Here is a 27,404-nt window from a genome sequence, read left to right on the forward strand (position 1 = left end):
CAGGAGGCCATTGTTTTCTGTTCAGCTGTATCACTCCATTCTATCTGCCATCCACCAGCTCTCTGAGCTGTTCAAATATACAGAAATGCATTAGATGCAATGCAAGAGATTTGTATGTGTGAGACAAATGTGGCTTAATTCTGTTGGCCCTGACCAAAAGTTACAGAGAAGAAACATTGGAAATATGTTGCCAAGTACTGTATGTGGAAAAAGGCCATTTAATATAGTGTTTGACACGGTGATCTGCTATTAATTTAACTCATAATTAAGTACATAACCCACTTAGCAACAAATATGCTTTCATTAAATTATATATTAAAAAAATCACTTAATGTGATGCTTTTTTAGTCCTACAGTACATTTTTTCATGTTTTCAAACTGATCAATACAAAAACTAGATTCTAGGTTACTAACCAGATGAAAAACAGTAGGTCTTTTTCATTAAAGCAGCATAAACCTTTCCAAAAATAGAAAGAACACATTGTTGGGGAGGTGAGGATAATGTAAAATATGCTTAAAAAATAACTAATGCTACAGAGACAAGTTAGAAAAATTGATAGAAGATTCGCCCAAAATAGTCCCAAACACCAAATAAAAGTTCAAAAACCAAAAGACAGATAAATACTCCAAAAAACCAGGGATGTAAAACTGCCAGATGAGCTGGAAGACAAAAACATCAGACCCAGACACCAAGAACACCAAAAAAACACCAGGCCCAGATGCAAGGTTCAGATTCCTTGGATGGCAACAGCAGAATGTTAAACCACTGAATGTCCACCACAACAGATGCTAACAGGCTTATGTAAAGCACCAAAACTGACCAAACAAGTAAAAAGTAATGCCTACTTTAAGTAGTGCAGGAGGGGTGGGGATGGTTGAGAGAGACAGGGGGCATGGCTGGGCTAACTGTCTGAAACTGTCTGAGGTGTGGAAGGGTAGGGTGTGAGAGCAGGGACAAACAAGGACTGCCTTATCTGAAAGCTGACAAATTTATGTATTAAAGTTGCCTTGTTCAGAGGTTGTTCAGAGGTAATCCTGGTCAGCTACTGCACAACTTGTAAACAATGGCTGTTCATTTCTGCTTTTAAGTGATATTTGTAGACAAATAATTGTTAAATGCAGAAAATTGCAATCTCCAGCTTCTGCCTAAAAATGGAACTGGTTCTAACAATTTCAACCAGATAGATTTCAACTAACTGGCCTCAACAACCATTATCTATATAGATATTAAGATTTTCAAATCAATTACATCAAATTAAATGTCACAAATTGCTTTAAAACTTAAAATCAAAAGGAACATGATCTTTGTGCACCATTCTCTGATCATGCAGATTTCTGGGTGTGCTGTGTCTTCAGGTAATAAAGTAATACAATTTTCAAAGGAGAAACAACTCCAGGGCACCCCTGATTAGTGTACATAAGACCTGACACATGCCTATTAATTGCCCCAAGGATGTTTCCTTTGATTTACTGCATGTGAAAAGGAGAGCAGGAATAGAGAGAGCAGACAACATTCCTATGGTGATAATCTAAAAACGAGATATTTGACATGCATATGTAAATTAAATAAAAAAAGAAACAAACTCCAGAAACAAAAATGGAAAATCCTACAATCCCACAATTTGTGCAGTCACTGTCTGCAGCACTCCAAAATCTCTGAGACCATTTCATCCATCCTGTGTTCCTGAGTGTATGGTTTATGGTACCCTTGCGCCAACAGTAGTGGTCCAAATCTGGTCACCGAATGTGTAGTGTAGTAGCATAACAGTACTTCACCCATTTTGCTTTTGTGGTGCAGCTGGTGTCTTCTTTCCTGTTATGTTGCGCATGTGATTTAGGCATGATAATGGCCATTTAGAGGATGTCCGAGCCCAGAATAAAGCTTTGTAGAGCTTATATGTTTGCAGTTGTACAAGGACTTGTTCTGAAGCACATGATAGCTACGGTCAGTAAGCTAGGGCAGGATTCAGCATGTATGCAGAGACCACATCAGGGGAGGAGACACTGGGCAGGATTCAACTGATTGAATTTTGGCTGTTTCAGGAAATATGTAGCTCAATCAAATGCTCTGGATTTATCGAGCACCTTATTTCAATATAGGCTACTTTGCTCAAGCTAACTCAATACGGCAGCAGGAAGTAAAAGTTGCAAGCCAATGAAAAGGAGTCCTACTTGCAGATGACTTTCTACCATCCTAGTAACATTAAGACAACAAAAAAATTAAGGAGTTAATGAAATTTTTTTTTTTACATTAGTTTCATTAGAATATTTTTAAAAAAGAAAACTGATAGCACATGTTCAACTAATTGTTTATTAGAAATATAACCTTTTTCCCACGGCATGCAGGAACTGGCGCCATGGGCTATGCATGGCAAATTGTGGTCACTCACTCACTCACTCACTCACGCACGACCTTTGAGGGACATTCTGTGGGATGCATGCGCAGGTGGTGCTTCGTTTAGTAGGACGCATGCGCAGGTGGTGCCATCTAAAATGTGTCTGCGGAAGTGAGTTGCGCCATGGGTCTGGACGGTTCCGTGCTTGTTTTCTACCATTGCTCAAATACACAAAGGCCTGTATTTGGATTTCATTGCTACAACTCATACAGTTTTATAAACATGTGAATTTACTTTCAGCACATGGACCAGCAAACAGAAAAGTAATGAGAGAAATAGAGACAGAGAGAGAAAGAAAGAGGAAGAGAGAGAGTACAATGTTCTTCTCTGCTGCAAAGCGTAACTATAAACTAACCTTCCCCTCAACAGTCATAAACACTTCAAACAACCCAGCAGCACCCCAGCAAAGACCGAGGATGTTGACCTTGATTGGGTGATTCTGAGATGAAACACTGAAAGGGAGGCTGCGGTTCATATATGGCAAGGACTGGCTTTTCTAACAACTGAAAAAAATCCTGTCAGTAAAAGTAACTCCAAGTTGTCAAGAGCAGACGTAAGCGCCATTATATTATTATAATACGATTTGTTGATCTAGCCTCTTTTTAAGGAGACCAATCATGAATCAGTTGTGAGGTAATTCAACTTAGCTATTGAATACCTCTCACAAACATGGCAAATTTACTCCTGCTCTCAACAATAAAGGTGAGGTTTATAAATAATATTAGCGGCCGCAGTACTGAAATTCCCATTCTGAGGCAAACAATATCTCTACCATGTGACAAGGCCAGTCGTACAAGGCAGACGTCCACTCTGCTCTGGCTACGGGCTCAAGACTGTAACTGGTAGACCTAAACAACCATTTCTAATTTCTTCAATTTAAATGTTACAAATTGGGAATTCAAACTTAAATTCAAGAGGCATCAATGACCCTCTGGTATTGTGTGGATTTGTGTGTATAGATAACAGATTTATCCCTAGATTTGTGCGTACAGGTAACAGATTCAGCATGCATTTTAATTGCCTAAGGAATTTTCTTTGACATTTGATGAGGGAAGAGAACGAGACAGGCATCAGCCTCGGATGCAGTTAACCAGATCAGGTCACATACACAGTAAAATGTCCAGTGTTAATTCAACTTTAACAGAGCACATGAGTTCAATTGGGACCATATGTACTCTGTAAGAGTTGATTTAACACTGAATTTTATTGTGCAGTAACAACATGATACTGTACAGACCATGCACCAGTGTCAAATTATACTATCCCTCTCTTTCATATGCCGCGTTATAATGGATTGGTATCCAACATATAGTTTACACATGCACACACACACACACACACGCACGCACACATATATTGTGATGCCAGGAAAGGACTTGAGGTGTTGTCCACCAGGGGGCAGCACCCACCCTACAGACAAGCATGGCCGCAGCTGTGGTTCATTGTAATCACATCAGCTGTCAATTATTGGAACTAATAAAAGGTTTGTCAGGCCTAGGTGTAGAGTCTTTTACATTTAGTTTCAAACACATTTTTCAGACCTTAAAAGACAGGTGTGGGCATTCCATCTAATGTTGTAATGACCAGAAAGAGAATGATAAATAATTAAGTGTGATTTATGTGTGGTGCATTATATCATGCACATGTGATACAAGTCATATGCAATAGCAAAATGACTGCCTATATGAAGGCATTTAGATATTTGGCTATTCCTTGTGGCCATACAGTGAGTTCTTTAAGATGTGACACTTTTATATAGTATGTCTAATTTTTGACTGTTGACTACAGTCTAGTGACTTTCTCCTCTGGGATGTACAGAGATATACAGAGAAGTATATTCCTTCAGAAAAGAGTTAAGGCATGGAGACTGAATTTCATTGCCATCATCGCCTCACAGAATCATTTCAGATATCAGAAATATGTGCATTTGAGGCTCTGGGTGCAAATGCCACAGTACCAGGGACAGAAAACAATATCTAACCCATGCAATAAGCCACACATATTTATAGAATTCCTCAAAATTGATTTTTCATTATAGTGGTAACATTGTATATGAACAAAATGTAAACACTAGAAACACATTTGTGAGGTATGTATAACACCTTTACTACTACAGGTGAAACATCTTTATAAGTCACCAACATGTGTACAGGAATTGCAACTGCTGTGGTCCATTCAGAAATGTGCTCTGTTTAGGCAGTGTCCAGTCATGATCTATCACATGTACATAAATACTATATTCAGACACACACTGGGCCAATGAGAAAGCGGCCTTGGTGTGACGTGGCGCAGCCCCTCTCCATGTGAAAGAGAGCAAGGCAGTCTCCTGCCATTGCCCCGTGTTGATTCCTGAACAAATAACATTGGACAGATGTGACAATGTGAGCCCCGCAATATGGCAATTAACTAAATGTTAACAATAAGCGTTCCTCTCCCATTTTAAAGATGAAAAAGGCAATACCAAATGCAAACTCAGATGTTAGTGGCAGGTTATTAGAGGCCAGTTTAACAGGGGCCACATTAAGCTTGTTAGTGGGTACTTAACCATCTGTACGCAGATCTCCAAAAGAACACATTTAAATATTTTTCACGCACAACTGCATACTGACCTCCAATAACAGATGTCCTTTAAAGTCTGTTCAAGTATACAGAAGGCATTCATAATACGATTTTCTTCTTTAGACCACGACCCTACGGGGAATAAACTGTCAAAATACTGCCGAGAGGGAAGAAATGAAAGTTAAATCTGTAACCACCTGTCTGTTCTTCTATCTTTGCTCATCAGCCAACTGAATTAAGCTTGTGGCACAACAAAATAATCCTACTTCAACATAATAAGCTCTTTATTAAATGAAATGACAAGTCTTCTTTCATTAGCTTTGGGGACTTTAAGCACACTTCTGGTTGTTTTAATCAACCACAAAACCACAAAGAAACAGCCCCACCTTAAAAGAAACTCATTTAAATGTATAATCCATGATGACATCAATGCATGTTATCCTTTGTTCTCAACTCGGCTCAATTTCACAGGTGCTGGACAAAGAGTGTGCCAATATATTGCAAAAAAATTTAAATACCTCACTGTATTCTACAGACAAAGGAGAGGCATTGTGTTTATAAGAACACAATTTCATCCAATTATGAGCTGTAAGAAATGTCTTGGCTCAAGGCTATATCAAATATGCATCTGTGGGATGATTATGAATACACTATGCATTCATATTAATAAAAGCAATCCAAACAGAAGTCCCAGATGGGGGCTCAATGGCAATAAAGAATCAAACAGAAATAAATCACGGCAGGGTGTTATATTGGCAGTACAGTCTACAGCTTCAGAATACAGCCATTTTTACATTGCCATTACAAATGTAATTACAGTACTTACGACTGAAATTCAGACACTGTTATTACAATGTAACTACAGTACTTATGACTGAAATTCAGACACTGTTATTACAATGTAACTACAGTACTTATGACTGAAATTCAGACACTGTTATTACACTGTAACTACTGTACCTACGACTGAAATTCAGACACTGTTATTACAATGTAACTACAGTACTTACAACTGAAATTCTTACGCTATCATTACAATACAGTAGTCCTTTATCAACTGTAGGGGTAAGGTTTAAATACCATCAAAAGCAATACAACGGCAAAACTATGAGGATAATTCATGCAACTTGCTTTGACACATTCCCAGTGCCATTGGCTACTGAATGTAGGCACCCATTGGAAGCCAGTGAAGGGTGTTCAAAAGTGGCATGGCTTTTGTGAATTTATGCAGGTTGAAGATCAGGCCAGCAGCATTCTGGGTCCAGATGCATTGACATGATGGCACAGACTGGCAAGCAGGCCACCAAGACATTGCAATAGTTGAGACAAGAAATGACAAGAGCTGGGACGAGTTTACAATGTGAAATCAGCAGATACATGGAATACACAGGAGGCAACGGACTAGAGTGCTCACGACAGCATGGGAATAGAGCCAGGCCTGTGCTGCTATAACAATACTAATTACAACCATTATTCCAGAGTTAGAATACTGCGTGGGACTACCAGAATTCTTATGTTGCCGTTTCAATGCAAACAATACACTCCTTACAATGTACTTAGTTCTCAAACCATTCTCACGATCAATTTCCCAGTAGAACAAGCTTTTAGAAATATAATACAATAATAGGCACTGTGGCACAGCAAGCCTTGCATAAAAAATTCAAATTACTATTCTTATTGTAATCAGGGAATACACCCAAATTGCTCATACATAACTTGATAGGTTAACATGTGAATTACTGTAACCTTCAGCACTAAATAGTAAACCTGCACAGTGTCACACACACAAACAACCCAGCTGGTTTTTGAGGTTTTTAACATCAGAAACATGAAAACACTGTGCAACATATCTTCAGTGTAACCAGAAAAAGCCCAATTAAGCATTTCAACTGAGTTTTACTTCTAGTTACTATACATACTTGACAATACTACTATAAATAGAACTTTTTTTAGTAACAGCAATTTTAATAGCATCACAATATGTTTGCAGAAAGGATAGATGGAAATCTCTGACACCAACACCATTTTGTCTCTCCAATGTGCCACATAGGATGCGTATGTGTCCTGTGGTATATCTTACCTGATTCTTCAGGTCCAGTTTAGGACAAGGTCGACCACCATTGAAGGCTTTCTCCCGAAGCCACCTAGACCTGACTTTCACTCCGCTGCCACAGGGGGCGCTGCACCCCGACCAGGCTGACCAGTCGCTTAGCTTACAGTCCAAAGGGCATGGGATGTGACAGACCTCCTCCATATACCCTGGAAGTAAAAGGTTCATGGGTACCATTAGAGAATGGACAAAGACACTCAGATGAGACAGGTCTGCGTTGGACGGACTGCTCAAGATGCACCTCCTTCATTTGATGACTACACACAGTGATCCTTGAATAAGAAGATAATTCTCATTCTTAATCTACCATGTGGTGCTGTAAATCAGAGCACACTGAGCTTCCCTACAGACTGTCTGACTGCCAGAGAGGAGGCTACCTGGGGTGGCAGAGAGCAATCATAAAATATGGTGAGGTCATTGAGAATTCTTACCTGTGCTGCTGCAGAGGGTGGGGTTAACAAGGCAGTCTTCCTGGTCTACGCAGGCCAAAGCACGGTAACGGACGCCCTGCCCACACTCCTTCGCTTCGCGGAACTCCCTCCAGCCCTGCAGAGGGCTGGGCATCTGAGCGTCGAGGAGGATGCAGTCGGACCAGTTCCCATAGGGCTGAGACAAGAACTCAGCACAAGGACAAGCCTCTGTCTCCATCAATGGATATAGCTCTATTCTCTGGCACTTCTCTCTCTTCTTACTCCGGCCTGCATTGCAGAGAGATGTACGCAGCCATTTTGTGGGAAAAGAAAAAATATGAACACTATTTTAGCGAAGCACACATCTTAAACATGCCATTAAATTAGCAATGTTGGAAATACATAATTTAACAGTACAGAAGATACACATCAGAATTGCATTTTAACTACATTTGAATTGTTTGATTACAAATCTAAAATTGTGGAGTACAATGCCAAATCAAGAACAAATATGCCTTTGTCCTAAACATTATTGAGCTCATATGGGTTCATTCTTGGGATACAAACTCTAAATGATTGATGTCACACACATATAGACATATAGAACAGTGAATGTCCAAAGTTGAGACAAATAAAGCTAATTAGGCAGAAATAACATTTGTTGCCATTTTGGGTACAGTGCCATTACTCTGTGTGGGACAATACCAGAGTCATAGGGAGATGACTGAGTGAAGCAATGCTGTGTGAATTACACATTTGGTGGCCATATAAGACAGCGCCTCACATCCGGTGGCATAAGTTAGCTAACATTTAGTGAATCTGACAGAGCTTTGGAAAGTTTAAACAGGTAAAAGTAAAAAAAAAAGCTCACAACCATATTTGTGTCCCAGAGACTCCAGGAACACTGACTCAGTAAACTGCAATCGGAGGTACTTTCAGGTTATTACCAATGTCCTCAGGGGACGATTAATGCACAATATTTCAGCTGCCACCATTAGGCGTTTCTCATGAGAAAAAAAAGAAAAATGAAAGCAGTAAGAGCTCATTTCCCATTTTCTAAATGCATCTTCTAAGATATGAATGAAATTAAAGATTATGTGCAACTGGCACCGGGAACATCAAATGTATGTACCCTCCAAGAGTGTAAGCCTGCTCAGTTCATGTAGAAAAACTGGTCTGCTGACGCATGAAAGAATGCATTCACACATAACGTGTTTCTGTAATCACACTGACATTTTTCTTAATAAACCGAAGCACTTGTCTCCCAACAGAGTCTGACGGGCCGACACCGCATACCCAGGTCCTAATTAAAGCCACAAAATTACTACTGTTGTGAAAATACTAAGTGCTTCTATTTCTCACACATTATTGTTATCCAACATCCTAAATAGATCCCGTGACTGTGCCTCCAACATACGCCGGGGCGTGTTTCTAAAGACGGAACGGGGAATTTCAGTACGCACTGGGAAACTAAAGGTCACATGCCGAAGGGAGTGCACAGGCTGGCGCAGACGCCCTCCTCCGTTCCACTCAAACTCCTCATCCCTCTTCGCAATCTGACCAAATCCCATTGTGCTAATGGGGGGGAAATGAACACATTTCACACCATAAAGATCACTCTTTGAGAGGCTATTAACTCTTCTTCTGAGTTCGCAACATGACACGGTCACAATTAGTCACGAACGTCGCATTAAATGAGTATTATTAGCTTACAAGTGATGTGACTCGTTGATAAAGAATATGTTCTTCTCTGACAATAGTCACTAATGCGGCAGAGCGCAAGCTCTTTACTGACGCACGCTCTCACACAGTACAGAAAACAATGTACTCCTCATTGACACGCTGTCGATCAAAATGAAAACACACTCTTCACACCATCATTAGAACAGCAAACACTATCTACTGATGCAGTATAATTCACAACAGAGAACTCGCTGTTTTCAAATGCACTGATATACTGCACTAATGCTCACACAGCAAAAACACACTCCTCACTTCTCATTAGACCTCTAATTATTGCTGTGAATAAATTTAATAGAACATATAAGAAAATGCTCAAATATGTTGTTATAACTAAAAAATAGCAATTCAAGTCTTATTTCTTGGTGTACTGATAAGACATGCAAATGTAAGCAGGCATGTAATCATCATCATCATCATCATCATCTGGAGAGTTCCAGTGAGTTACCTCCAAATTCCTATGAGAGTTCACACCAAGTTTTTCTTTGGCCTTTTCAACAGAGAGATCAAATTACTTATCTGACCACATTGATTCAAGTAAAGATAATCATAAATTCCACTTACAATTTAGTTGTTTGGTAGAAGTTTTTAGCCAAAGAAACTTACCATAAGTGTGATTAGCAAGGCAAAAATTACCACGTCACAACATATAGATAGGCAAAGCTACCATCAAACCAATACCATTGTTGAGGGGCGAATAATCTGCAAAATAAAGGGATGCTATTGGAGCAGTACATCTCTAGATGCACTAGGACACATAATCAGTGATGTAGCCTGCGGTACTATGGTGTTTTGGGTCTTTCACCATCAGACACCCTCGCCCAGGAGACCCAATGCGAGGTAATCAGGCCCCAGATTAGTGGCAGTATTTCACCCAAGGATCGGCCTTCTTTATATACACCATGCAGTAAGGATTTTTACAGTGACACAATTTTTGTTTTGGCTCTGTACTCAAGCACACTGGATTTGACAATAAACAATGAATATGAAGTGCAGACTGTCAGCTTTAATTTAAGGGCATCCAGTGATCCATGTATGAAATACAGCCCTTTTATACATAGTCCCCCATTTTAGGAGACCAAAAGTAATTAGACAAATTAACATTATCTTATAGTATAAAGTCATCATTCTTTATACTTAGTTGCAAATCCTTTGGATTCGATGACTGCTTGAAGTCTGCAACCCATAGATATCAGCACAGGCTGGACATCTTCCCTGGTCATACTGTGCCAGCCCCGTAATGCAGCCATCTTCAGTTCCTGTTTGTTTTGGGGGATTTTTGCCTTCAGTCTTGACAGTCTTATCAAGATGCGTTTCACTTAACAAGTTTAACGCATGTTCAGTTGGATTCAGATCAGGTGATTCACTTGGTTCATCAATAACCTTCCACTTTTTGGCCCTGAAAAAACTTCTTTTAAATTTATGATGTAAATTAGTAAAGTTAATGTAAATTTATAATCAAGATTGACAGCCTGGGGAAGTGCCAGGCTGTGCTCTTGGTGCATCAAAAGCACAGACAAGGATTATTTATTTTTTTTTTTTTTCAAATTTCAGAATCCCAACGTGCTAAATTTCCTAACAGTGCAATAATTCACCTCATCTACTGTAACTATATATGACAGGTGGGAGGATAGGCTATATATATTTTGTCCACTGCTGTGTTTCTATGCTGTGATGAAGGTTTTTCACTGACAGCTCAGCACTGACAGTGAAATTTGCAAGCGAGAAAAAAGTCTGGAAGTTGCCCTTTTTGAACATATTCACATATTGAAATTGCATTTGTTACCTTGGTTATTTTCTGTTTTACCAGTTCAAGCCATACAAATTTAACTACTGGTTTAATGGATTTTTCTTTTTCAGGAAAGTGGGGCAAGTAAGTGAAAAGAATTCAAGGATGCTGACAGTCCATTACCACTGAAAGCATGGCACATTTTGTTTAAAAAATAATTCATAATAATGAATCATGTCTCTGGCAAACAGCAAAATTTGCCTAACACCTGCAACATTACTGTGTGTTATTCATTGTTAGCCAGTTGGCTAGCTTACAATCAGCAAAATTACTACAACACTGATTAAGTTGATAAGCTGATTAAGTGCTTCGTAAAGCATCAAACCTTGTTATGTTTTATTTCAGATGTAAATATATTAAACACAAAGATAATTCTCAGCTGTGTTGAGCGCTGATAAATAATGGGAGAACCAAAGCAATATCCAGGCAGTGATGGAGCGACAAGTGAGGGACTCAGGGCAGAGAGGAGGGATCTTTTCAAAGAACGGTGCCTAGGCTGAAGTTGAAAAAAGGTCCCTTTTTGTGTATTTTAGAATAACAATGAGTAATAGTGCACTTTGATGTGAAAATCCATCCCTAGTGTACAAATTGTATGCAGGTTAGCAGGTCTGCAGTTGGTTTAAGTTTTCATAGGCGCTTGAAGTGGTTAAGTGCCCTGTTTAGATGTAGGGGTTGATTAATTTAAAGGAGGACTGAATAGCTGGGTTAGTTGCCCAAAAAATGCTTAATTTAATCAAGTTTTTCAGTGGCTCAGTCAGTGGAGGTGATCCTAGAGCAGTCACAGGGAATACTGTACATTTTCTTTAAAAACAACAGAGAAAGAACTCAGCTTTTAGAGTATAGAGAAAGTCAACCTTGGTCCAAAGCAGATGGTCAATTGTGATTACTAGCAAAGATCATTAACCGGGGTGTTTCTACCATTCAGAGATTTGAGGCTAAGCCCCTGTGCAGAGGTCCGGAGGCAACTTCCACCAGGAGAAAATTATTTGAATATCATGCGGTAAATTGAGATTGTGATCACAGATGGGGGGTGGGGGGCAGAATGTGAGCATGGACCAGAAGGAGAAATAGGGGGGTGCAGGGGCGATTGTGAAGCTGGGATCGCGGACACCGTGTGCAATATCGAACTTCAGCGTCTACTGCTTTCAGGGCAGCTCAGGTCTCTTTCACAGGAGCTCAGGTCTTTTTCATGGAAGCTGAGCTCCCCATGGCTCCCCCATGTTTACAACGGTGATAAACTGATTATCATGCAGGGCTGAACACAGATCTGGGGCTTCACCCGGGGATGCCCCCAGCAACACGCCGCTGATTGTGAATGTCCTCCTCAGATATGGGGCAGTCTCTCCACTGAGTCCAGCTCATATGCTCTCCTCAGCAAACGAATCCCTTTCCTCTGGGCCTTAGCATGCTGCCATATGCTTCTGTTGTTCAGTGGCAGGTTCCATTGTTTTAACAGTGTGAATTCACTCACAGTGTGTCCAGCAGAGCCCCAATCTGTCTGCTTCAAGCTCCCACCAAAACATGTGACAAACTCCCTCTCACCTCACAGTCTCAATATTATTATGATTACAGGATTTTTCTCAGTGGGTAATATGTGAATATGGACATTATTGTCTAATTGGAAAAAGACTGGAAATGGAGCATAATGAGAGATGTGGCCAAAGAAGACAAAACCAGCAGTCTTATTCAAACCCAGCACACTTAGACTCTACCCTGACCCCACACACTCTCCATCCCCAGCACATAGTAACTTCACCCCTACTCTTGCACAAACATACCCACTATGATGAAGTGCCGCAAACTTCTTAGATAACAAGCTTCACTAATTCACATTAGAATTTGCTGTGGCCTCCACTGTCTCCAGGTTAACACCCAGATATAAGTAAATTTACACCTGAAATTTTAGTTTGGGTTTTACAAGTCACCATTCCTTTTATGGGCTGTGGCACCAGAGGTGATGGTTCTCAAGAATTCCTCAAGAATCCGCAAAGTACAACAGAGTCAAGTATGTTTTGCAGTACGCACATAAGACAAATAAACCTTTCAGTATCTGTAGCTCTTAGTTCTCCCATTTAATAGAAAGCTGCATGTGACCTTGTAGGACACAGTAAAGTACTTAAACTTTGATGTTTGCACAAAGAAAAAACATTTAAAACATAACCCAGGTAATTACTGAAATTCAGATTTTTAATACCATTTCACTAATGTAAGTGCAGACCAGACCCTTCATGTCTGGCTAATTTAAATGCAAACTGAGCAATGTAGGCTAGGCTAACGTAAGCAGATATTTGGCCTAACATTTAGCTAATTTAAGTTTTAATTATGGACGCTACAGATAAGTGCAATCAAATTTTACACAAGGTCAGAAGCATCAGTTAAAATACACATTATGAGGACAAATGGAATCTTCCCTATTGAAAATTGCATAACCACAGAGAAAGAGAGAGAGAGAGAGAATAGAGAGCGAGAGAGAGAGAGAGATAGAGTAAAATAGTGGAAGCTAATAGCTGGTGTGTGCTCAGTGTATTACCTGTTAGAGAGCGTCTGCGACTGCGCCAGCCTCCACACTCGGGGCACTCTGTGAACTTGGACCAGCTGCTGAGCGTGCAGTCATCTCTGCACGGCACCCGGCACTCCCGGACCTGCAGCGGCATGGCCCCGGCCCACTGCAGGCATGCCGTAACGTCCTCTGGCTCATCGTCCTCGCCAGTGCACGCCACGGCTGAAGAAACCAGAAAGGACGGCACCATCACCTACCTGACAAACTTGCATCCACTTTGTGTAAGATGTCAGCCTGTCTCCCTGTGACGTGTTTTGTGTATTTACACTTTTGTGGGGTGTGAATGAAAAAATCACTTTGGTCTCTTGGTTACGGTCACAGTCCCGTCTCACAGTAGATCATGACCAAATTTGTTATCAGTACAGTCCCGTCCATGGAGGAGAAGGAAGGCCATCGTTTTCAAGAATTCAAAGTGGAAAAACAAACAAAAAACTAAAATCTAAAATAATTAAATAAAAATAACAACAAATCACTTTCAATCACTCATATCCATTTTTAAGCATCTAGGATACACAAGACCCCTATGGCTAATATTAAAATCACAACCTCTCATCCTCTAGTGCAATGGAAACACGTAGCAGCAAGGACGCATCCAAGCCTCAATAAGCATCCATTCAAATATAACCTCTTTACCACAGCTTCTCCTCTCCTATCTTTTACATTGCAAAAATGACACTTACTGAGGACAACCAATCAAAACCAATCAGCCATCAAAAAAGAAAAATGACATCCTGTCCATCCAATTAAAGTATACAGGGGTTGATCTAGTGTCACGATGCGTGCAAGCTGTCATGTTCAATTGTAAGAGTGTAAAGAGATTTCATGAAAGATACAGAGAGAGAGAAGCTTGTGATAAAATATAGTTGAGCAAATTTATAGATTTTTTGAAGGGAGTAGGGCAAGAAGCAGAGATTGTAGGAATTATTTTTGTCACACATTTGGAGGAGCTTGGCAAAGGAAAGTATTTGACACTAGCTAATGTTATCTAATTTTAACTACCAAGCTAGCTAATAACACTTTACTCGACAGTACTTTTGTTTTTGTTGCCCTTACAGTGGTGCATCCAAAAACTCAAAAAAAAAATTTTCCTTTCCTCCACTACCAACTAGTCTCCTCCATGCTCTGTAAACCGATCTTTGTGGAGGAAACCGGCATAGTTGTTTCAAACTCAGCTCCTCTTCTCCTTCTAGTAGAGGATGCATCGGTGTATGCTAGATGGTAAAAGGACTGCATTTATATAGCGCTTTTATCCAAAGCGCTTTACAATTGTTGCCTCTCATTCACCAGAGCAGTTAGGGGTTAGGTGTCTTGCTCAGGGACACTTCAACACGCCCAGTGCGGGGATTGAACCAGCAACCCTCCGACTGCCAGACAACCGCTCTTACCTCCTGAGCTATGTCGCCCCTATCGCGGAAGCCTTTTCACATTTCTGTGTGATATTACCATGCACATGCCCATAGAAAGACCATCCTACAGAATCTGATACCATCCAAACTTTAGAAAACAGAGATGAGAAAACTTGAATTTGCCCAATTACGCAAGATATTTAATCAAATGTGTGTGTGGCTCAGTACATTATTATTATCACACATAGGATCCTTCCCGAAGGGTAGATTGTCTACAGCGGATAACTAAATGTCAGTTGGTTTTGTGGCTCTAATCCATCAGACAATTAGGCAACTTAAGACAGGGAAGCAGGTTTGTTATTTTCCTGTATGCATGTTGCTCAAATAAACATGCACGGCTACCAGCTACCATTATTTCAGTATGTGAATAGCATGCCTGCATCCAAAGTACACTACGTATTTATTAGCTCATTTCTATATTTCAGCTATATTTCAGATATTACACTGGGAAATAAATGTTTTTCAATGTGAACACTGAAGATTGAGAAGCAATACCGTAACTTGGATAATATGAACAGATAATCAGATAATATGGAGCCTTTCTGTGTGGAGTTTGCATGTTCCCCTCATGCCTGCGTGAGCATTCACAGGGTGTTGTTGCATAAGAGCATGTGTGCTCAGTCAGCCTACCCTGTATAAATAAAGGTTAATACATACAATAAATAAGTGCAGTGACAGTGACTAATCTACAGCAATGTTTTTGAATTAGCAATGAACTGGCAATAGAATGTAGGCTGTCACAATATAACTGTAGTATATGAGGTGAATTAGTACTATGTTCAGACATTGGGCAAATTGGGCTTCTGGAATTACAGTAAATTATGTCTGCGTGCACTATGAGATGTTACTTTGATCTAATGTTGCTGTTTGTACAGGCTACTGCACATGCAACTACTTGTACTTGAAACTTACAAACTATTTTAAATGGGCTGATGTGTAAGATCTGGGTTTGGTTATGGGATTGTTTATAATGCATACGATTGGGCTATTTCATCAATAGTCAATGTAGGCTGTGATGATGGAGAAGCAGGTAAGCTGTCCCAATGTCTCCTCCTTCTCTCCTTTCCTCCAAAGTAATGGGATGCACCCATTGAGAGAGCAAGACCATTCGATCACCACTGAAAGCAACAGGAAGACATGCCATTCAGATGGAGTTTTATAGGCCATTAGATAAGAATTTAATACTAGTATTACAGACATTTTCGGTGTTTCTTTTTTTGTTGTACTGCTCCGATCTGTATGTATTGGTATTTACTTATATACATATATTTGAAGATCTTCACTTTACAATGTCTCCTGAAAAATTCACACCATTAAAACATTTGCATTTTTTAAGTCTACAGAGTTTAATTCACTATTATTGTTGGTATTCAAATCAATATTGAAGACTTAATAGTGGAACAATTTGATCTTAGGAGTTCAAGTCTGTGTGATTTGAATTACAAATAGCCATATCTATCATTGTTTTTTCCAAGACATTACCAAGATGAACATTCTAAGTTTCATTTTTATCAACTTCTAGGTGTTGTTTTAGCAATGATTTTCATAAAAGATTTTTGAAAAAACAAAAACAAAAACAAAAAAAAAAACCCCACACAATAATTATTGCACAAAAACATTTCTGTCCTCCCCTGCTTCCACGCCCACCAGCCACCACTGGAACAGACACGCCCTTCAGTCCCTCTTCGGCTTGACTTTCATTTGTTCTAATAGACAAAATGAGAGGCGAATCTCAGGCAATCAGACCATAAAGCCTTAAAGATGAAAAGGTGCTGATCATTCCTTGCAATTCTGCTTCTCTGGAGGGCTCTGATGGTCCATCATCATCGAAAATAAGATGTAAATACCCAATTTCATGCACAATTGCTGGGGCTATGCGATTAAAGCGGGAGTCGTTAAGAGTCTCTGTGTCTGTTCAGCGGGATTCTCCCGGGGTTTCATCCTCTGCTCCTCTCCTCTCTGTAATCCAGGGCCCCATACAGGTAAATTACAGACTCGACAGCTGTGGGCAGGCCATTACCTTCTGAAAATCTGAGTGCATCCATTTCATCCACAAGCCCCTGTGTGTTATTCCCAACAGCACCGCAGCTGAGGGCAAGTACTTATCTCGTAGCGGAGAACAGGCGTTCAGATTTAAACTAGAGCATGTCGACACACACTGGGCCTTTTTGAGTCAAAGGAGCATTGTCCTTTTTTGTCTGATTGGTGAGCTTGCTTTCAAAGGCCCAATCTGTCAAGCAGCAGTAATTATAAATCATAAAAGATCTGATCCTGGCTTGAGCTCGACTTTTATTTCTGGTTGGGTGCTTTTTCCCAGCATGCATCCTGGGGAAATGATAGATTCACAGTTCGGGTGGAGTCTCGGGTCAGAAAAGGTATATCCTGCTGAAGGTACATAAATCCTGGCATGAGACTGACAGGCTTTTTATCTAGTTTTATCTATACAACCTCTGCTTTCACAAAAAAGGTGAAATAGGGCAGGCTTATTGGCCAGCATATGGAATTACATTTTACAATCAATTTTATCAGAGTGTATATTTATGTTTTTACTAATAAAGTTTGTATGGCCTAAGTAGCTTGCTAATGAAGAAAAAGTGAATCATAACGGCTTACTCATATTTTAATGTGCACGTACATCTATGGGAGCTTCCTATAACCAGCAATACCATGGCTGTGTTCACGCTGATGTCGAAATGGAGCATTAATGTAGATATTATGGTCTTGAGCTAGAGTTAGGCTACATATGTGAAATGGGCTAGTAAAAAAGCAAGGCCCTGGTTGTGTCCCCTGCCATTGATTTCAACATTTATGTGCCACTATGATATTTGGTCATTCGATCTAAGTGTAAATATTCACCAGCGAAAAATGATTGACATGAATGTTTTTATTTGGCGGGTTGTTTTAAATGGTTTTTATTTAATTGAGCCATTTGAAATCACTTAAATGAACCCAAATGACTGCTCTGAAGATCACATTCATCCCTCTGGGGGTGAATTGCAGTTATCTTGGAATTGGTATCTTTGATGATTCATTGATTTAAGAAAATTATTTTAGCTAACTTGCCTTATTGATTCGTATTTGACTTTTAAATTTCGCTCGCTGACAGACTTGGCTATCCAAACATCTATACTGACGACAATGTGTGCAGTACACAGACATGACTTCTGAAGAGGTTGGAAGAAGCCAGCAGGGTGGTAGCAAGCACTGACATGAGGACTTTTCTGTTCATAATTTTTTCTTATTTTGAATTGGTACTCTGCCTGTAGGTCTGTCCTGTTCCTTAAATTTTGGTGTCTTTGTTACTTGCTCTGACAAAGAAATATTGGCAATCTCTTTCCTTAGGAGAGAGAGGCATCGGATGATAAATTACAGGAAGGATAAAAATAAAAAACAGCACATTTCTTTAAAATAAAGGACAAACAACTAATAAATTTGCCAAATACAATTTGCATCTATTCATATTTCCCCAACATTTCTCACCTTTCAGTTTTAAAAAACAAAAATAATTGAACACAGTTTAAAAATATTCATTTCTTCTACTAAGATAAGCCACTCGCCAACTGTTTCATACTATCACTTCCTACGGTGCTAAAAACATCACATTTACAAAATGCAACACATACGGGCATGACATTTTCCACTGCCAATTCCAAATGACACATTTTCAATGTTCTGTCAACTGATTAACATCCTGAATTTGGACCGTTCATCTCTTAGCGGTGCGCCCGCAATATGAAATTCAACAACAGTGAAATCCTAATTTTGTCCTCAAGGTTACCTGAGGGATACATTTTTTTCCCCACAATTATTTCTGCCTCTCCTTGGCTCTATAGCTCTGTCGCTCACACTATTTCCAAATCATTAACATTTTAATCTTATCTTGTCTTGTGACAGGGATCAGCTATAATAATGCAGTTACTCGGAAAGGTGATGATGTTTGCTGACTGCTCAAAAGGACATTGGAGGGACCTTTCTTCCTCTTAAAGAGCTTGTCAGACTTCTCGCCCCAAGAATGGGGCTTGTCAATTCTCATTAATTCCACAGAACAGGAGGATAGTGTACAGACATGCTTACTTGCAAATTCTATTGAGCAGTTTTGAACGACACACACTATATTCCAATTAAAACACCCTTGTCCGTCTCTTTAAAATATTAATCTATACATCTACATTTATCTTTACTGACATTATTCCTAGTTCATCATATGAAACACTAAAGACAACTTAACTACATCTTATGAATTTGGAAAAGACACGTGCCTCACTGCATATAGTGCAGCCATTATGAATGAACCCACAACATTACATCCATCCATCCATTATCTATACCCGCTTATCCTGGGTCGCAGGGGTGTGCTGGAACCTATCCCAGCGTGCATTTGGTGAGAAGCAGGAATAAACCCTGGACAGGCAGGCAATCTATCGCAGGGCCACAACACTACACTAGAATGCAATTTACTGCTCTTAATAAATTTATATGTTTCAAATCACAACATTCAAAGCTATACATTAACTAACACAAGAACACATTTAATACTGAAAGGACAGAAAGCAGGTGATAAACCAATAAAATAAACCTCTTAGGAAAATATTGTACATATGAAATGAATGAAAGAAGATATCAAACCACAGCTTATTTGTCCCAAATGAATCCAAAATGCAAAAAAACAAAAGACTATTCCAAAAGAACCAGAGATGAAATGTGGAACACCAGACCTTGAAGACAGATTGGGAATCTGGCTCACGATACTGTGCTGCATTGGATCCTAAACGCTGTATAATTTCTGGAGCGTGCATTGGGGCACTGGCAAACACCTTTTAGTTTTAGTCCTTGCATGTTTTGCCACAGGTGGCTGACTTCTTAGTATCTTTGACCATCATTTCCTTCTGTGGGACTGGTATGTTTGACACACCATTTTATCACCAACGAGGGTCGCTCACAGTATGAAGCTAGACTGTGCTTCACTCATTATATTCCTCTACAGCTACAGCCTCCACCAACACTCTGAAATCTCCTTAGCTTTAGTGGAAGTCTGAACCGTTTTTCACAGACGAAGAGTGAATACATTAAGTATAAGTACATACAATATTCATAACATTTCCCACAGTGTGTATTAAGTAAGGCTGGGTGTTTGTCACAAACAATACTGGCTAAAGCATGTGTACATGTGTACAGTGGGCTCACAGGGGTTGTTATTACCCAGGAAGAGCATCACACTGGCTTTCACACAATAACAATTGTGTTCATATAAGTTCATACACATCTGAACTGTCGGACACATCCAGGTTAATGCAAACAATTTTAGTCTGAATGCATACCTACTTCCCAACAGCACACCTATTATCGTGCAGCTTATATGATGCCTAATGTGCCAATGTTTGAGACTATAGCCATCCCATCTCTCTCTCTCTCTCTCTCTCTCTCTGGTTATGCATAGCCACCCCTGTTCATGCCTCATTTACTGCAGTTTACTGCTCCTCTAATTTGGCCCACAATTTATTCAACCAAATGCTGATTCAGCGAGTCTTCTCACACCCTGGCCAACTAATTTGCATTTCCGCAAAATGCCATCAAACTACCAGTATTATCGGTTCCACTGCTTTATTTGATAGCAACAGGATAACCGAATCAAAAGAATACACGGAGGTCACATCTCTCCATACATCATGCTCTGTTGTAGATATAAGCAACAGGAATAAAAGCATGCAAAAGCATTTGTAATGAATTACTGAAAAGCATATGGGTCATCGTCAGCCTCCATTCAAAAGATTCTGCATCAGCGCATTTAGATTTTTCTTAGAGAGTATGCAGCGAGAGACAAAATTAATTCAGGATGAGAACCTGAGCTTAAAGTGTAATGCACAGGTGAAGCAAACTCTCTGTTTGGGTGCAAGGGAACACATTTATTTCCAGTGACTCGCAATATACTGCGTACATAATTCATAGTATATATTTGGAATCCCATGATAACACCTTAACTTAATATAAGACATTCTACACCAGCTCAGCATGATTTGGAAGAACTCACATACTGCTGCTTACATGAATATGGATGGCTGATGTGTCTGCTGACAGGCATTTCTGGACAAAGTCTGTGTGTGTGTGTGTGTGGTGGTTGTTTTGGTTAATACATAGCCAATTCAATAATGATTCAGTGAAGACAACTGACTCTAACATACCACTCACAGGACAACTCTTTCCAGAACATGGAACATATTTTAAATTAAATACTCAAACAATACTCAATTTTGTCCAAGATCACAGTTAGAGTTCATCACAAAGACTGCATCTAACCAACTCTCTGCACTCTTCTCTCAGAACAACCTGCTTGACCCCCACCAGTCTGGCTTCAGGCCTGGCCACTCGACCGAGACTGCACTCCTCTCGGTCAGTGAGTCACTCCATGCCGCACGAGCAGCCTCCCTCTCCTCTGTCCTGATTCTTCTAGACCTCTCTGCTGCATTTGACACTGTGGAGCACTCTATCCTCCTGTCCTCCCTGGCAGCAACAGGGATCTGCGGCACAGTCCTTGACTGGATTGAGTCTTACCTCTCTGACCGTTCCTTCCAGGTTGCCTGGGCGGGTAAGGTATCACCACCCCGTCCCCTCACCACCGGAGTTCCCCAGGGCTCAGTCCTCGGTCCCCTTCTCTTCTCCTTATACACCCAATCCCTTGGCCCAGTAATCTCTGCCCATGGCTTGTTCTATCACTCCTATGCCGATGACACGCAACTCTTTCTCTCCTTCTCCCCATCGGACACACAGGTCCCTGCCCGCATCTCCGCTTGCCTGAGGGACATCCAGAGCTGGATGGACAATTACCACCTGAAGCTCAACCCGGGCAAGACGGAGCTAATCTTTATTCCTGCTCTATCCTCTCCCCTCCTCGATTTTTCCATTTCCCTAGGGGACACCTTAGTGACATCATCACCCTGTGCCAAGAATCTTGGAGTGGTGATGGACAACAGGCTGTCCCTCTCCAAGAACATCGCAGCAGTAAGCCGAGCATGCAGATTTTTCCTGTATAACATCCGGAGAATCCGCCCCTTTCTCACCACCTACTCAACCTAGCTCCTGGTCCAAGCAATGGTTCTATCCCACCTGGACTACTGCAACTCTCTTCTGGCTGGACTACCGGCATCTGCCATCAGACCCTTGCAACTCATTCAGAATGCTGCAGCTCGTCTGATCTTCAACCTCCCCAGACACCCCCACGTCACTCCCCTGCTCACTACCCTCCACTGGCTGCCTGTTATAGCTTGCATCAAATTTAAAACATTAGTCCTAGCATACCAGGCAGTCAACGGATCAGCCCCAGCATACCTCCACAAGATATTCAAACCCTACATGCCAGCCAGATCCCCCCGTTCTGCTACCTCAGGACGCCTGGCACCTCCCCCTCTTTGCACCTGCGCTTCCAGAACACGTCTCCTGTCTGTTCTGGCCCCACGATGGTGGAATGACCTCCCCGTGGAGGTCAGAACAGCTGAGACACTGACCCATTTCAATTGACGACTGAAGACTCACCTCTTCAGGCTGCACCTCTCCCCATTCCTCCCTACCTCCCTGTAATCTCTTAAATGACTGTAAGCTTAGGGTTGTAACTAGGTAGCTGTTTCGTAGGTGACTTAGGTGCATTAACTGTCTTAACTACTGCTTGTATTTTTCCATAGAGTGCGTTGTTGCTGTTCTCGTTTGTGTTAGTTTTAATCAGTTTAACCGTCAGGGTCTTTTTTGAACTATGCTGTTGTTCCCTGCACTTGGACCAGTACTTCTCTCTAGGGTTTTCGTCATACTTGTTCCTGGTTATGGTTATACACTTTGTTGTACGTCGCTCTGGATAAGATTGTCTGCCAAATGCCTGTAATGTAATGTAATGTAATGCTCCAGACAAGGCAGTGAAATCATGCAGTACCGTACGTGCACAACAGAACGTCATGTTTTTTTTTTCAATCTGAGTTGAAATGATTAAAATGACTTGAGTGTGAGGGTATTCAGAAGGTCAGATCTTTGCTTGAAGGACCCCTTTTCTTTCCATTTATTTTTAATGAGCAACTTCTTTTTTGCCCTTTCTTCATTCAACTCATAGCCAAGTAAAAAAAAATCTTACCACACATATTTTAATATACTTCGTATTATTTAAATCATATTCACATCATGAGACTGCAAAGGTCAAAGGGAAGGTCATACTCAAGTTGGAATAAGTGCACTTGAAGTTAATGAGTTAAGGGTTCATTAAAAAAGAAGTGCCTGACAGCCACCACAATGCTTCACTGCTAGAGTGGAGTCGCTTATTATGCTGCTACGCTGTAGTGTTCTAAGGGGAAAATAACCCATTTTACACTGGAGGGAAAATGGGGTTAGAGACTAGAAGAGAACAAACCAAATCAATAGGTTCTAACTGAAATTAATAACTATACTGCAATGCAAATCATTAATTACTTGGTTCCATAATTTGTATAAGTTCATCTTCTACATTCTCCAATTCTGAAAATGCCCAGTCAACACCAAGAGGTTGTAAACATTTGAACAAGTCTTACAAACACACACACATACACACACACACATTCCTGTGATTGTTTTTTGTTCTCTAATATAATGTCCTTCCTCAGAGATACACATTGGGGAAGAATTCAGGCAGTAATGTGGAAAAAAAGCTGTTTTCTCATAAAGAAAATACTGAACCATTAAAAGGTCTTTAATTAGTGAGAAAAGAGGTGTCATATCTCTCTGACTGTGAACTTCAGGTTAGTGCAGCAGTTTCTCTCATCAAAATAATTCACTTTAACAGCCTCCATAAATCACTACTGCAGGAACAATTTATGTACACCAAATGACTCTGAATGTTTGGAAAATGGTTTTGACTTTGTGTCTCTGCTGATTTATGATATATGTGAAATAAACGGTACATTAACCATAACTGTCTTATTGGTTTTGCTTATATGCATATCTCAGTATTTTTTGTGCATTGAAGCAAGCGTGACTGTGTACTGTGCTTGTATACAGAACATGATTCAATGCATATGTTTGGATGTATGTATCCTATTTATGTATGTATGTATGTACAGTATGTATGTATGTGTACTCCTGTGTACATTCTGTGTGTATGTGTGTGTGTGCATGTACGTGAGCGCATGTGCGTGTGTGTGTGTGCGCGCACGTGCATGTGCGTGTGTGTGATTGTTTATGTGTGCTAGTGTGGCTGTGAGAGTGTGTATATATATGGAGAGGGGGTAAAATCTGAGATCAGGGGGAAAAGCATGTTTTTCTGCCCCCTCAGAAGAGCTGTCATCCTGCAGTGCTTTTCATTAATGGAAAACACTGCTGTGCCTAAATGATGTTCTCAAAGTCTTCACTGCATGACAGTTCCCACTGACCAGATCTGTTTGAAGTGGACAAATTGGCAGCTTCCTTATGTTGCTGTCACTTTCTGTTGTCAAATTAAGGACTTTGTCAAAGGGCTATTCACCAAGGGATAGTAAGCTGTACACAAAACAGCTGAACAGCTGCCAAAAATAAAGCTATGCGTGAAAGTAACACATCACATACCACTTTTAAACAGCACCCAGTAGCCACAGCAATGGCAGAATATGAAATGAACATTAAAACAGTTACTGTATATTGCACTGTTTTTATGTTCCAAACAATCAATCAAAAAACTTGACTGAAGATGTACTGGGCTGAAATTACTTACCCCTTGTCTCCAGCCCTCTGCCACATGATTCTCCCGCCCCTGTCATCCCCTGGCGAACAGAATCGGGCACAAGTGTACACTCTTGCCATTTCTGTGTCTTCCACCTGTAAGGAGTTTCAGACATGTTCAACATGAATGTCCATATGAACACCACTGTATTCTACATGGGAATATTTTCCCTGATCAATGAAATATCTGCTGGAAGTATATCCTTGGCATGGTTAACACAACCTTTCCAACTCAGGGGAAGCTTAAAATATATTTGTTGTTTAGTAGAGCTTTCATTTCTAGTGATTTTTTAAAAATGTATTCAATAACAACCACTGTTATTCTGTAAATGATGAGGGGCAGAATAATTAAGTAACGGGAATCTTGGCACAATCCAGATCACAAACAATTAAATTACTGATCTGATTACAAACACATGTGAGAATTGAGGTTTTGTCTCAGAAGCACCTTTGCCTCGTAGAGGAGAGTTAGAGTAAATAATCAGATATAGTGAGTGTTTTACATTTGATAGGAATGAGTAATTAACAAAACAAGACACGGAAGGTCCATGCAAAACCAAACGTTATTTTCTTCCCACATAAATCTCTGATACAAGTTATTAGAACAACTATAGTTAATATTTTATTTGACTATAATACAGTAAAACTGTGGCTAACACTGACTATCACTGATATTGCGTCTTTTATGTAAACAACTGTTTCTCAGAAATGTATTGATTGTTACAGTATATTATTTTGTTTATTTAAAACATTTTCTTATTGTGTGTTTTTAACAAACATAATTAAGGCCCTTTGACACTGTTCATGGTTCAAAATTAATTTGGTATGTTTTCATTTAGTTTCAATGAGTTTGTATTGCTTTCCAGTTGTAAAAGAGTAAAGCAACACATTAAATAGGTTATTGGCATCACTCAATAGTCCTTAGAAAATAATACATTACTGAATGGTTACACTTATTCATTTATTTATTGCAATCTTATTTATCCTTTCATTGGCCATGTATAAACCCAGTGAGGCTGCATATCTGTTTTCAAATGATTACCTGCCCGAGAAGCTACAATATGCCAACTGTAACAAGCACAATACAATCAAAATGAAAAAAATGAATGAATAAATAAAACAACATAACCATGCATTTGTAACACAAAATACAACCAATACAATTTGCAATATAGCCCACCAAGTACCCAACATCCACAGACGTTGTTTTATGAGCTGAATCTGATCCGTCCTTTGTGACCATCATTTAGTTCAGAAACAGTTGTAGAAATTTTGCCTACTTTTAGTTTAGTCCATCTGTTTCGGTCATAATTTACCCAAAGACAAGCATCCATTTTAGTCTAAATATAGCCGATATTGGCTGATATACTTCAACATTGACCGCTGTCTCTAACTACGGCTTTCTCGCTGGCTTTGCAGAAATTTGTAAGAATATACAAATGATATATAGTTATATAACAGCTTGGCAGTATACTCAATTTTGATTGGCTGGGAGGTGTGCATTATTTTTCCATTTACGCCTGGCAATGAATTAGCGCTGGCTAAAGCTTAATCACAATTCTAAATGAATGCACGTTAACGCTCTGAATCATCCCATAATTGGAAGGTAAGAGGCATTCCATATTGAACTCATATGGGACACATTTTGTTCCATATGTCTGAGAATTATTAGATTTGGTAAGTATGATATATAGCTTTCTCATTTTCTGTGGATGTGACATGTCTACTGGGTAGGCCTAAAAGTACTGACATTGGATTCATTTCTAAGTCCACCTCTAAAATCTTCTTAATTTTTCACAAGACCGAAAGTAACGTGCAAGGGTACCTATCTCCGTTTTACACTTAAGGCATAAAGAAAATAATATCAAATAATATCAACTGTAAGGAGAGATACACATTCTATGTATAATTAGAAGTTGAACTGATTTAGTATGATTACATATTGATAAAAAATTAGCATATTTCCAAATATCTTCCCATTCTTCATTGTGACAGACAACTCCTGCCAAACATTTTTGACCCCCTGCATGTCAGCAGAAGAGTTGGTTTTCAGGACACAATAAAATAAACTTACAGATGGCCTCCCCATTGATTGAAATAACATCCTATCCACTGAGGGCTTCTCCAGATTGCCTACCAAAGTGGTATCATGCATAATACAATGCCTTGTTTGTAAAAATCTGAAAAAGTCCTGTTTTGAGAGTTGATACCTTTGAACCACCTGCTCAATGACATTAATTCCTCTTCAGAGAAGAGATCACTCAACCTGCTAATACCCTTGGCAGCCCATTTCTTAAATCCTGCATCTGCGATCCCTGGAGAAAAGTCTGGATTGTTCAGAATTGGAGAAAGAGCAGAGTTTAGCCAAGAGTTGCCCCTTAAAATGGTGGATATACCCCCAAGCTCAAAGCATGTTAACTCCTTGAGTCCTATGGTGTTTTTTTAAAGTTTTTTATAGATTAAACAAGTCCCTTTTACTGTGTTTGCTGATTAGGGACCGTCTGTGACTTTTGCTTGCTTGTTCTGTTGGCTCCAACATTTGCCTATGCCTTTTGCTCTATTTACCAGTGGTAGATTGCATATAACTTTTGCTTGGTTGTTCTCATGCCAATATTTTTTCTCATTCCTTTTGCTCTGTTTGCTGACTGTAGATTATTGTAATCATTTGGATTCATATGTATTTGTGTGTAATTATTTGTACTAGTGTATATGTTCGTGTCCACTGGTGAGCA

General features: G+C 39.9%; 1 protein-coding gene across 1 annotated transcript in view; it reads right to left on the reverse strand.

Moving 5' to 3' along the window:
• Positions 1–27,404, reverse strand: part of LOC135251934 (thrombospondin type-1 domain-containing protein 7B-like) — a 174,436-nt gene that overhangs the window by 37,083 nt on the left and 109,949 nt on the right. Inside the window, exons 12-15 of the mRNA XM_064329817.1 lie at positions 24,665–24,768; positions 13,535–13,726; positions 7,497–7,763; positions 7,036–7,214 (exon numbers count right to left, since the gene is read on the reverse strand). Of these exons, the coding sequence (XP_064185887.1) occupies positions 7,036–7,214; positions 7,497–7,763; positions 13,535–13,726; positions 24,665–24,768 (742 nt within the window). The remainder of the gene's footprint in view (positions 1–7,035; positions 7,215–7,496; positions 7,764–13,534; positions 13,727–24,664; positions 24,769–27,404) is intronic.

Source organism: Anguilla rostrata, chromosome 3, assembly GCF_018555375.3.
Source record: "Anguilla rostrata isolate EN2019 chromosome 3, ASM1855537v3, whole genome shotgun sequence".
NCBI lineage: Eukaryota > Metazoa > Chordata > Actinopteri > Anguilliformes > Anguillidae > Anguilla > Anguilla rostrata.